Genomic DNA, 12,805 nt, shown 5'->3' on the forward strand with positions numbered 1-12,805 from the left:
ACATCCTACACTCCCACAGGATTTTCTTCAGCAAACCCAAACAGCCCATCTGCCTCGCATGTGGTTGGAATGCAAAGCTCGTTTTCATTTCATAAATCTGATCACACTACCGTTGCTCCTACATATTAATGGAGCTACAACAGCTGCCTTGGTTTTAAATCTCCTTTACTTCCATGTGCTGTACTGGTAACCATAAAAGGGATTTTTGACTTTCTAAGTGACGTGATGCAAACCAGGAGCTGAGCATAACCTGGAGTTACATGCCATCTCAGCATGGCATAAGATACTTGCTCTAGGGTACAGAGTTTGCAATAACATACATGAAAAACTGTCTGAAGCAAAAATGAAACTTGGATATTAGCTGAGTATCCTTAGCTATCTATGCAGCTCTCAGAGAAAAAAAAAAATATTAGAAGAAAAAATCTAGAAGAAAATTTTTGCTTTCTAAATGCTGGACCAACTTCTTGAAAAAAATGGAAGGTGAAAGGAACAGATGGTTCTCTCTCAGACCAGGGCAGAATGGAGACAGTAGGATTGAGAGTTAGTGAAAAAACTGGTATCTGAACTCTACTTCCCTTTTCTTCCTTTTCTTTCCCTCCTCTTCTCTCTGACGAACAAAACAATACAAGTTTGCAATAACTGGTATGACTGCAGAAGTCACTGAAAGATTATCAGAGGCTGGAGAAAAAGCTCTCAGCCCTTGAAAAGCTGCATTCACAGAGCCATGTTTGATACATTCAAAACGCCCAGTAAGTGAAAATCAATCTCTGGAAGAAAACAATTACATATCATTTGAGGCTAGATCCCCACTCTGGACCTAACATCAAAGGTCAGATTAGGTATTGATTTATGTATTCTCCTTCAAAACATGTGAAATGGAGATTTAAATAATCTCTCCTTCATTGATAAGAGTACTAAATAGCAGATAGCAAATACATCAGCTGCTTCTGAATACATATCTGTACAAATTATATACATTTAAGAAAATGGCTGATTTGATTTTCTAATCAGAAATTATTTAACATGTTTTCTTGCTCTAAAAGGTGATCATTTTAAGACCGCCACTGCAGAAGTGAAAATTTCCCATTTACTAGCTGGCAGTAGTCAGAATATGCTTTGAGCTGACTAGATGTATTATCACCTGTCAGCTATTTAGAGCTCCTATTAAGTTAGAAGATAGACCCACAATGAGTTGGGAAAAACTACATCTGTTTCCAGACATCAAGCTAACATTTCCTGGAAAGAAAATGCCCCACCTGTTCACTGTAGTCTTTGGAACTGCCAATAGGGCAAGCAGACATCATTTGCAGGATAACCAACTGAAAACAAATTAGTGATTATTAAAACTTTGCCACTACATTATAAACTGCAGTACGTTAGTCAAGACTGGAAACATTTGTATTAAATATGGCACCTGCTGGAGATTATTCAAGAGAGCAAATCAGATACAGGAATAAAGCCAGTAGCAATGACGCTGGGGAAAAAGGTTCTTCAATTAAATGAAACCCTGTTTTCTTAGTATTTTGACTGGAAACTGCATCCACGTTGATGCTGAGTACTTTCTTATAATATGGCCAATGTTTTATTGATCTATATGTCTATTAATCCCAGAGCCTGGCTTTATGGGATGTAGCAATGAAAATAACTGCAGGTATGAAGCTTCTTTTGTTTCTGTGTTTTTTGTTTCATCATATGCATCAGCTGCTATTGAGATATCATTGGGAACTCAACCAATCCAATCACTAAGACCATTGTTTCAAATTTCATAATTTGAATTATATCTTCTGAGACATCTTTCCTGCTGTTAAATAAGGAGTTTGCTAAGCAACACTTCAGCATTTCTTTTTGTGATTGAAACCCTGATAGCAGTTATAAACACTAGAAAGTGTAAGTAGAAAGTGGGCAGTAGAAGATATTCAGCAATCTAATTCCCCTTGTATTCAAAATTTTCACTGCCATCAGGTAAAACAGATGCAACAGATATTTTGCCTATAATTTCAAAAAACAAATCCAAGAAGGCTTTTTAGCGGGATCGTAAAGTGTGTAGTTTTCATTGATTTCTAAGATGGACAACTCGTTCACTAAATATTTTGTATATTTTTCAATAATTTAATTTTTACAAATTACATGAAAACATAAACATATTAATGAAAACTAGCACACTAACCACTTAGATCAAGCAAAAAAGAATTATAAAAATAAATAAATAAATAAATAAATAATATAATGTGTGCAATAATAAACAGTGAATAAGTTCCAAAAGCCAAGAAAGTATGATTTAAAGAATTTCTAGTTTCATTAAAAATTACTCAGTTTTAGAAATCAATCTTGCCAATGTATTTCAAATTCTAAGGACTACAAGTACAAATCACAGATTTGACAGCGCTGATTTTTTTTTTTTTTTATTGACAGAACACACAAATCTATATTTGTGTTTAGTTAATTTTATTTATTTATTTTTTCTTTAAACAAAAAGCCTTCCCTGTACAATTGCTTTTCCCCCAGAAAACCTCACACTAGCCTTGCTTTGGTTAAAATTACCAGGAAGATTGCAAGCTATCTCCATATATCTATCCAGGAAGGGGAGACAGTAATTGTAATCTTAAAAAAAATCAAATCAAGTTACTCAGATTCACCATTCTGAATCTGATGCTCTTCATCTGTAATATTACAATTTTATTTTCTAATGGATGTGATTTCTGTGTTACGCTTGTATCATTCCCAAAAGAATTCTGAAATACAGCTCTTCTTGCTGTGGAATTCCAAAGCTTTTAAGTTATTAAAATTGTATGTCTTTGTATACTTCTATACATGTAATACAGTGCAGTAATTTCTTTGAGGCTATTATGGTCCTCTGAAATCAAGGCTTTGTTGCAACCACTGAAGTCAGAGATAAGTGCCTTTTAGAATTTACTCTGATTTTTCTTCTGCTATCTACCCTGGACTGGGAAAAATACTAGGAAATCAGTTGAATTATTGATTGTATAACAATGCCAGTAATTGCCAAAAGTTTAAACTTAAATTTTCCATTTGCATGTATTGCTTTAATAGGAGACTAAATGATAACATTGTCTTCCTATTCTACTAGTTCTTCATGAAGAACTGCATGCATTTTATTATTCCATATGAATTATGAAATCCTTATTCAAGTGAGCTCAAATGGTAGGAAAGAACTATGAGAAATCCCACATAGTTTGCAAGTATTTCTAATGAATGGGAAATTTTCATTATATTTCCTGTTCAGGAGATGAACTTAATGCTATATTCTTGTAACTGAACATTACCTATCTGGTATTCCTGTTAATTTGCAAGCAAAAGTGATATTCACTTATTAATTTATAGAACAGAATTCTGCATCTAACTGTTGGGACACAAAATACCTCCAGAGCATTTGCGAGTTGGACAAATATTTCTTGTTCTGCAATGAAGTCATGAGGATAATTTTTCACAGAACTTTAAATCCCTAACATAAGGGCAGAATTACCACTAGGTTCATACTCAAATTCTTTATGTAAGATGCTTGCAGCCCTTTAAGAAACCTTTGGGTTGATAAACAAAGGCTAACTTGACTCTTGTTATAAATGAAGTCTCAACTCAATCTGAATTTAGTAATATTTATAAAAGAAATATTTATAAAAGGTATAAACGGCAAGTAAACAGCGCTGAGTGTGTGGGGAGGCTATGCTCCACCAACATGCACACACGAACATCAAACATTCTAAATATACAGAACATTGCTTTTACATACTAAACCCAAGTATGCCTATACATACATACAACAATCAGGAAAGGTAACAAACATGCCTTTAAGTTCCATGACTTAACAGCCTCCATATTCCATTCCTTTTGAACAATATGTCTTGCTTTAATTTGTCAAGCAACTCGGTTTCAGGCCTTATGTATCCCGTTCTTACCGGATCGAAGAAAAGCATATCCATCTCTTTTTCAAGGCCAATGAGGCCTGGGTCAATAGGCATGTCCAGGTCAACAGGGGGCGTAACAGCAAAAGCCTTCGATGGCTGTAGCAGCAGAGGGGCCGATGGTGTAGCAGTCGGATCAGTAAAGGAGCCCGCAGCTCCCTCATGGTCTGGCAAACCACACGTTTTTGACTGTGGCCCCACAGGGCTCTTTAAGGCCTCAGAGATTGCTCACCAGGTGCTGAGAAATTCCAGTGCAACCTTGTCATTTGTAGTTGCAGAGTCCCACACCTTGACCTCAGTTTGGTTCCATGTTTCAGGATCATAAACTGTCCAATTGTTAATAAGGAGAATAAGCTGTAAGGTTACCGGGACAGTCTTTGTTCCTAAGGACGTATGATTCCCCATAATGCACAATTGCTTACCACGATCGCCTCATGAAGATAGGTTCAGCCAGATTCAGCAAACCGCTCAAAGAAGCTCATAGAGAAAGTTGCTGGAAATAGGCACACCGGAGCTGGAAAGAAGCTCAAGCTGAGAGAAGTGGACCCACGCACACAACTGCCCCTCACTGGTTAGCAGCTTTTCTTCGATATGCTTTTCTTCGATCTGGTAAGAACGGGATACATAAGGCCTGAAGACCGAGTTGCTTGACAAATTAAAGCAAGACATATTGTTCAAAAGGAATGGAAAATGGAGACTTGTTTGTAATCAAGAAAAGGAGTGGAAAATGGAGGCTGTTAAGTCATGGAACTTAAAGGATTGTTTGTTACCCTTTCTGAATGTGCATATGTATAGGTGTATTCGAGTTTATTAAGTCATGGAGCTTAAAGGATTGTTTGTTACCTTTCCTGATTGTTGTACATATGTACAGGCATACTTGGGTTTAGTATGTAAAGCAATGTTCTATATATTTAGAATGTTAGATGTTTGTGTGTGCGTGTTGGTGGAGCGTGGACTCCCCACACACCCAGTGCTGTTTACTTGTCTTTTATACCTTTTATAGCTTTTATACCTTTTATACCATTTATAAGTATAAATATTACAAAATTCAGTTTGAGTTGAGACTTCATTTATAACAGCATCAAACGACAAACGAGTAATAAATAGTAGTTAAGAAAAGAATAAATATTTTTGGCTGCTATCTTTGATATTTTTAAAATTTGTCTTGGTTCACAATGAAATAATGATACTCCAGTTCAGTAGAACTTTACAACAGTGACAGCTTGATTTAAATTTTTCTTTTTATTTTGAAATGTTTGAAATTTATATTTCAACTACTTTGAAGGAGATTTTGAAACAAAAAGTATCACTGTAAAATACTGACATCTTTCACTCAGAGGGTGCTGAAAAAAAGGATGCTGACTACTTCAGGCAAAAATAAAAATATTCCCAAAAGCAGTATCTGCTCTTTCCTTTTTAGTATTTGATTAAACATAAAAATCAATAATTATACCTCTAATATTCATATATATATATGTATTTACATACAAATGCATATAAGTATGTACGCTTATATATTGATACAATTCTATTTCTCATGATCAAATTATTTTGGAAAACTTCTTAGAAGACACATTTCTAAAACTGCAAAAGAAATGTTATACTAATACTATTCCTCAAAAATTGCAATGAATTAAGCTTTACATTTAGGAAATATCAGTTTAGTTTAGTAGATGCAGAGCAGTTTAGAAATTATCTTAAATGTGCATTGTGAGAATTCTGGATAATCCTAGTATATGTGAAAATGGTTCAAGCCTGACACTGCGAAAACACCAGCAAAATAACATGAGTACTTGGTGATGTTTTTCCATAATTCTAACTTGGGCATGTCTCTGCATCTTCTAAGCAAACTTTCAGATGACCATGCCTGAGTAATGCAAAGCCTATTTGAAGGTCAGTATAAAGTCTTCATGCTCTGTTATTTGTTTTTCAGTGGGCCCAGTTAATCAAATCAGCAAACAGAAATAGAACTGTGAGATTTAATTGACTAGTCACAAACATGCATACAGGTCAGATTTCAAACCCCGACTTTGCAATGTGATGGATGAAATTTTAGAAAACTGCAGTTACTCTAAGAACTTCTTAAAAACAAAACTAGACCAGAGTTGGATTCTCTAAAATTGCTGGATATATTTCATTACTAAATGATCAGCAACCCAAGTGCCACATTCACATCACAGAATCGTATAAAAATGGACTGGAAGGGATCTGACATCTCCCTTTTGCCTTCTTCTAAAGAAATTTCAAACAACCTATTTTTTACATCTCATGAAATAAAATTCTTCTTTTCTAAGCAGTCAAGCTGTCATTTCCAATATTTTAAAAGGCTTTTTAGGCCAAATTTTACTTCAGATTCCTTTGATAACCAGCACAGCTAAAGAAGCTAAGGTGGGCTATAAAGTAAAATGCCACACAGTAAAAGAGCCACAATTCTCACCTTAAGTGAGACACTGAAATGCCACTACATTATCTAAATCTTCTACAAACACTTATGTTGATGTGCAGCTTTCCTGTCTCACTGCATACCCTGCAAACATTTACAAAATACAGGCCTTCCAGTATAGTCTTGAGCTTTCATCTGTGAATCCAAGTGCTGCATTCCCATATGCTTTTTAGAGACAGCTTTACAATCCCCCAAACTATAGCAAGCCATACTGCCAGGCTAAGACAGCAGAAGAAGCAGCTTTGCAGAAATGCAAAGGAAAAAATATAAACATACAGTAGATATTGCTAGGCCTAGCCCACTGGGCATATATTGTTGGTCACAGCATGGATCTGACACTGTGGGGTATATTTACAGCATGGGGTATGGAGAACTACACACACAAACAATCGTGAGAACAGTGTATTTATTCTTATGTGAAATGCATTGAAAATTGACCCTGTTGGGATGTAAATGAGGAATTGGATTGTTGTGGAAATTCTACTGGTTCATGTGCTTTTGAAATGTTGAATTTTCTTTTAAAGTGATCAAAAGTGTCTTTGAGTCACAACAGTCAAAGATGGCAAAGACCACATATTGCTCTAATTCTGTTCTTCAAGACATCTTGCAGAGATTAATGCTTGAAAGATATTATTAGAACTTTTTATTCCTTTACCCCAAACTGACACCATATGAAAAGCTTGCTATGATAGCTCTTCAATATTGTCTCTTTTTATTTTCGAAGCTATACCATGTAAATTAAACTGGGAAAATCACATCAAAGCAAAAAGAAAGAGCTAATATGCACTACATACAAAAATTTAAACACCTGCCATATCCTCTCTTGCCTAGGTAGCAGAATAATCACTCTACGCCTTGAAGCATGAGTGCTTTATCTTTCCATTTTGCCTTCCTTCCTTCCTGCTTCTTTCTTTCCCCACAGAATTGCTGAGTCCATGTTTATGAAGCTCCTTCTGAAGTATAGGATATGAGTGAACAGTATTACAATGCTCTTAATTGGTAGGACATAGTACTTTCAGTGCTTTTTTATCACAGTTTAGTCTAGCAGTGGAAGGAGTTGACAGATTTGTGTCTGTCTAAATATTGTTGGGAAACCATCCCTTGCAGAGACTCCTTACACCCATGAGAAAGTTAGCGATAAGTAAACAGGCTACTTAAGGTATGCACCAGAAGGTTGTAAGGGACTGATCTAAAGCACCACTGTAGATTTCCATTGACTTCCTGAGACTCTGGAGATAAACACTGTGTTTCCAAATTAGTTTCTCAAGGAAGAGATTGTCTTCACAAACCTTTTACAACCTCACTCCTCCACTCAAATTATCAATAGTTTCAATATCAATAGTTTCAACTTATATTCATTTCTAGCAAGCACAGTAATGTTATGTTTTTGTGGTATTATTTCTTTATTGCAGTAAAACATTGGAAAAAAATATTTTACTGAAAACAAAAATGAAACACATTTTCACTCCATAGAGGAGCAAGACTTTTGTAACAGATAAAGTAAAACAAAAAAAAAAAAAAAAAAAAAAGGTGTCCTTCCTTTAACTATCAAAAGGAAATATTGTACCACAAGCCTCACCGAGAAAAGCTGATTTTATGTCATCATTAATATCATTATACTGCTTAGTATTTAATAAAATTGCTCACGCAGCAAACTGAAAGTATTGTTCTATCACACATTCTATTATTCAAATAAGGAGCTTCCTTCACCTAAAAGCAATTCAAAAAAGTGAGTTTGAAATATTATCCCATTCTCATATATTGAAACTGGGATATGTGGAAAGTTGAAATGTTTGAAAAACTTACCACAGTGACAAAATTGAATGTGAATTAAACCTTGATGCCCTGACCTTTTAATCAGTAAAGCAATCTGAATACAAAAGCTGGCAAATAAATTGAGTAGGAAGATGCATTTTTATATAGTTATTTTTCCAATGGGAAATGAGTATTATCTTCCATTTTCCAGTTAAAAAATGCAGCGAAGATTACTCATGCTTAAAAGAGATGTTAGCACACTACTTACTGGTAATGTAGGAGCAATAATAGTTGATGTAAGTGCAGAAGTTTTATGAAAACATGCCTTGTATATCAATGATATGAACAAAACTATTGTATTTCAAAAAGGGTTTAAAAGCTTGATTTCTGCTTATTTAAGCACACGTCGAATTTTTATACTTAGATTAGAAATTCACAGCACACTGCACCAGAATCTGTAATTTACATATACAGCATAAACGTATGCCTATGGGAACTTCCACATTTGAATTAAATACAATCACAGTTCAGGAGTTATTTCTCTCAGATTAGATCTCTGCCAGATAGCAAAAGACCTTTCAATAGATGAGTTGGGAAGTGGTTTTCAATGTTTCTCAATTACTTGCGGAATGCTTGGCGCATCTCAGAAGCCACAGAAACAGACACAGTAAGCAAAAAAGGGGTGTATGTATCTTGCTGTGTTTATTAGTATTAATGGTGGAACACAATAAATTTGCAGGGCTATCCAGAGCTAAAATGCTTATTGGAAGAGGAGTCTCTGTGCTACAGAAAGTCCTCCTTCAATAGACTAATCTCTTCTCAAGGCAACTACTGCATCACTCTTGTCAACCAGTTTAATAACTGCTGTAACTCAAGAAGATGCTATACTCCGGTCACTGATCAAAACAACTCAAAAGCCCTCCAGAGGCAGATCTTACCATATACATCATAATCTCATTTGAAGATCTATTTTTGTCTCCTCTACTATTCTTGTCTGTATTATAATCAAAATCTGACAAACCAGTATGCTACCAAAGATCTGAATAAACAAATTAAAAGAGAAGTCCTTATTCGACTACCATGAGGAGAGCATTTAAATATTTCAGGCCTTGGCAGACTTAAGTAACCTCACACAAATGGCACCTGTCTACAAGTGTTGTAAACCAGCCTTGCTGCATTAATGTCAATGGATTTATAACCATTTCTTGAAGACAGGCATCCTGATCAAAAAAAAAGTATAATTCAGCATATCAGTACCAGTTCAAGTATAATTAAAGAGACTGTTAATGCAACAATAGGAATGGGGAAGAGCCTTTGCACATTTTCCTTAAATGTACCTGTATACTTGCAGGTAAAAAGAGTAATCCTTTTATAATTCATTTTCAACCCAAGGCTTACAGCTATTAGAGTCATGAATTATTATTTATGAAAATACAGTCATGAAAAATTAGTTAGTTTAAAAACAGATCCCGCAGTTTAAGGTTTCAGTGAGGCTGAAAGTATTTTTTGAATAATAATTTCTTCAACACAGCAGCTGTCATGGGGAACCTTGTGATAAGTGATAGAAGGAGACTGTCTTGTTATAACATCAAAGATGAGCATTACTGTCTTAATTTCAATCCAATCTTCCTTTTCCTCTGAATGCAATGCAAGAACACAGAACACTGTCTGGACAAAGTATGGCTTCTACTCACCTCCTCTTTCACTAGTTTCTTCTGTCCATCCATCATCTGATTTATATATACATTTTCAACATAATGTATGCTTGCAGAGCTGAACACTTTTCTGTCACTGTCCTTAAATTCCACTTCTTTGTGCAACCTACAGAGTGCTACAGAGTGCTGTCTTTGGACCCAAACCCTAGGAATAGGTTTACAGTCTAAATGTACTACAGGAAATTCCCTTGAAGGTGTGGGAGCAAATTGGCCTTTAATTTCTAACATACAGCTTGGCTGCTGTTACTTATTAAAGTAAGGGGAAAGGGCATAAGAAGCGTGAAACATAGAGCATTTAGTACATTTAGTATACAGAATTTTACTCTGATATTTTCTCTGACTCCAAGCTTGTTATGAGGAAAACTCTCCTTACTCTGACATTAAAGAAAATCAAAACAAAACAAACAAAAACACTCTATCCTGCTCACACAGTCCCTGACTGCAATCATCATCCGTTTCTCAGTGGCATCATGCACTGAGACAAACAAGTGCTAGCATAGACCAGAGAGGCATGGTTTTCTCCTCTATCCCCTTTCTTCAGCACAGGCATTACAGAGTCTTTTTGAATGTCTAGATTCACTTGCCTGTAAATGTGGAGTTCCTCTGCTTACCTTCTAAGGCAAAAGTGGCAGAGGAACAGGTTTGTCCCTGAATTTGAACCTTCAAAGAAACATCAACTTAACATATCCTTTTTAATATTAACACACATGGAAAAAAATGTTACAGGTTAAGTGTGGTGCTCAGTTGCCAAGTTGGATTTTGTGTTGGAATGTCTTAAAAATCAGGAGTTTGAGCTAATTCTGTGGAAAGCCAATAAGTAAACGATATCAGTTTTATAAAAACATACAACAGTTCTTCAGCAGAGGATAAGGTAGAGCAGGGGGGCATATTTTTCTGGAGATGTATGTGCTATACAATACTAATGTGCTACTAATTTTTACCTGCTTTCTTGGATCCAACTTTTCCATCCAGCAGAGGGTGCAGCCATGGTAGTGGCACTGTAACTACATTCTTCACTTTTGCACCAAGGGGAGGAAATAATGTGAAAGCCATTTCAATTGCTTGATGTTTTTTGATGCTTCTTACAGAAGCTGTGGAAGCTGAAGAAAAGCAAAAGAAATGTATAATGACCAACATATTTCCTCTGATACATATATGCAATTGACGTTCACAGTAATAACTCATACAGATAGATTTCTTTTTATGACTTTGTTAGAACACGTCAGGATGGAACTGTGAACTTCTGCAAGTTAAAAGGATATATATACAGGTAGATTTATAGGCTGTGCATGATTAAAAACCAGGACAAAGGTGCCAGTTTGGAAAGACTTAATTGATTATTGTTCTAATACTTCAGCTAGTTCAATATGTAGATATATTCTATAATGGCACTCACTAAATAAAATGGTTCAACCTTTTCTGAGTAGAGTCCAGTGATAAGCATGACTAAGATTCTCAAAGGCATTCAAAACTTAATGGAAGATGAATGTGTAATTATTCTTCAGCCCATTTGAAAATCTCAGACTCAATAGTTACTGTTTATTGATCACAAACTGTAGCACACCTTAAGTTAGAACATTAAATTACATGGTAGAATGAAATATTTATTAACAGTACCCTATTAAAACAAAACAAAACAAAACAAACAGAAACAGTGAAACTTCAAGTAAGAAATTATTTTCATCACAGTTTTGACACTGATCTTCAACAGCACCTGATCATAACAAATTTGTACTTACTGTTTATTGATCACAAACTGTAGCACACCTTAAGTTAGAACATTAAATTACATGGTAGAATGAAATATTTATTAACAGTACCCTATTAAAAACAAACAAACAAACAAACAAACAGAAACAGTGAAACTTCAAGTAAGAAATTATTTTCATCACAGTTTTGACACTGATCTTCAACAGCACCTGATCATAACAAATTTGAAAAAATGGAACAACTCTGACATGAAAAAGGGAGTCCAATCCTGCAAGCATATCACATGCATGTACTTACACCTCACTCAGGAGGTATGAGTCCTAATGAGATAAAGGAGTTCACATATGGAAAGCTTATTTCCTGGCTGCAGGAACAGTTAATGTAATGCAAATTTCTGTATATTACCTATATTACCTTTCCGTGTTGTCAGTTAGAACAGGCAGTCTAGAAGCTTTTTTTTTTTCTTTTTTTTTTTTTTTTGGGGGGGGGGAAGTTTTCATCCTGATTAACACCAAATGCAACCCATGTCCAGAATGACACTCAGGGTAAGAATATGTGTTGCATCCTTTAGAAAAGGTCAATGAGCCATACGTCTTACAGCATGGCATTGTTAATAACTGAGGCTGCTAGCAATTTGGCTTATATCTGAAACTACATCTGTAGGTGAAAGGATCTATATTACACATGGAATACATTTCAAGGCTAACTCAGAACTGAACTTTCAATGTTTTGCTGTTACAGTTCAATAAAATCACTTTGTGTTACATTCATTTCTTTCTGTATAAAATAAAGTGAATGTCACACTTTTTTGTCATACCATTTTTATTTAACACTTTTTTTCTATACCCATTAGTTAAAAAAGTTATAACAAGGCAAATCATTTATCAAAATGAAAAATGCTGTACTCCTACAGCAAGGAAAGGGGAGTCTAAATAGAATGTCCCTGCTCTTAAATTAATGGAACCATCTTACATTTAATATTTTCTCTTAAGGAGTTATGTAAGCACTCCAAGATCATTAATGAAGAAGTACAGAATCGCAATTTACAGCTGAAGGGCAAAACTGCTAAAAAAGCATTTCAGAGTCATGCCATTGAGTGATACAGTGTAGGAAAATAAATGTAAGGATCATTGATATCCGATATCATAATTAAATGTCCAGAACACATGGCAAGGAGAAAGGACAACAAAGTTCATTAAAATTTGACTTGGAACCTAAGCTTCAGGACTAATCAAACAGATGTACCAGGGAAGGCTCAGGTT

At 35.2% G+C, this 12,805-nt stretch overlaps 1 protein-coding gene across 1 annotated transcript in view; it reads right to left on the reverse strand.

The window, feature by feature from the left end:
- Positions 1-12,805, reverse strand: part of IQCM (IQ motif containing M) — a gene marked incomplete at its 5' end in the record, with an annotated part of 167,004 nt that overhangs the window by 12,780 nt on the left and 141,419 nt on the right. Inside the window, 1 exon segment of the mRNA XM_084517973.1 lies at positions 10,775-10,933. Within this exon segment, the coding sequence (XP_084374099.1) occupies positions 10,775-10,933 (159 nt within the window).

This window comes from Aythya ferina (assembly GCF_964211825.1).
Source record: "Aythya ferina genome assembly, chromosome: 4".
NCBI lineage: Eukaryota > Metazoa > Chordata > Aves > Anseriformes > Anatidae > Aythya > Aythya ferina.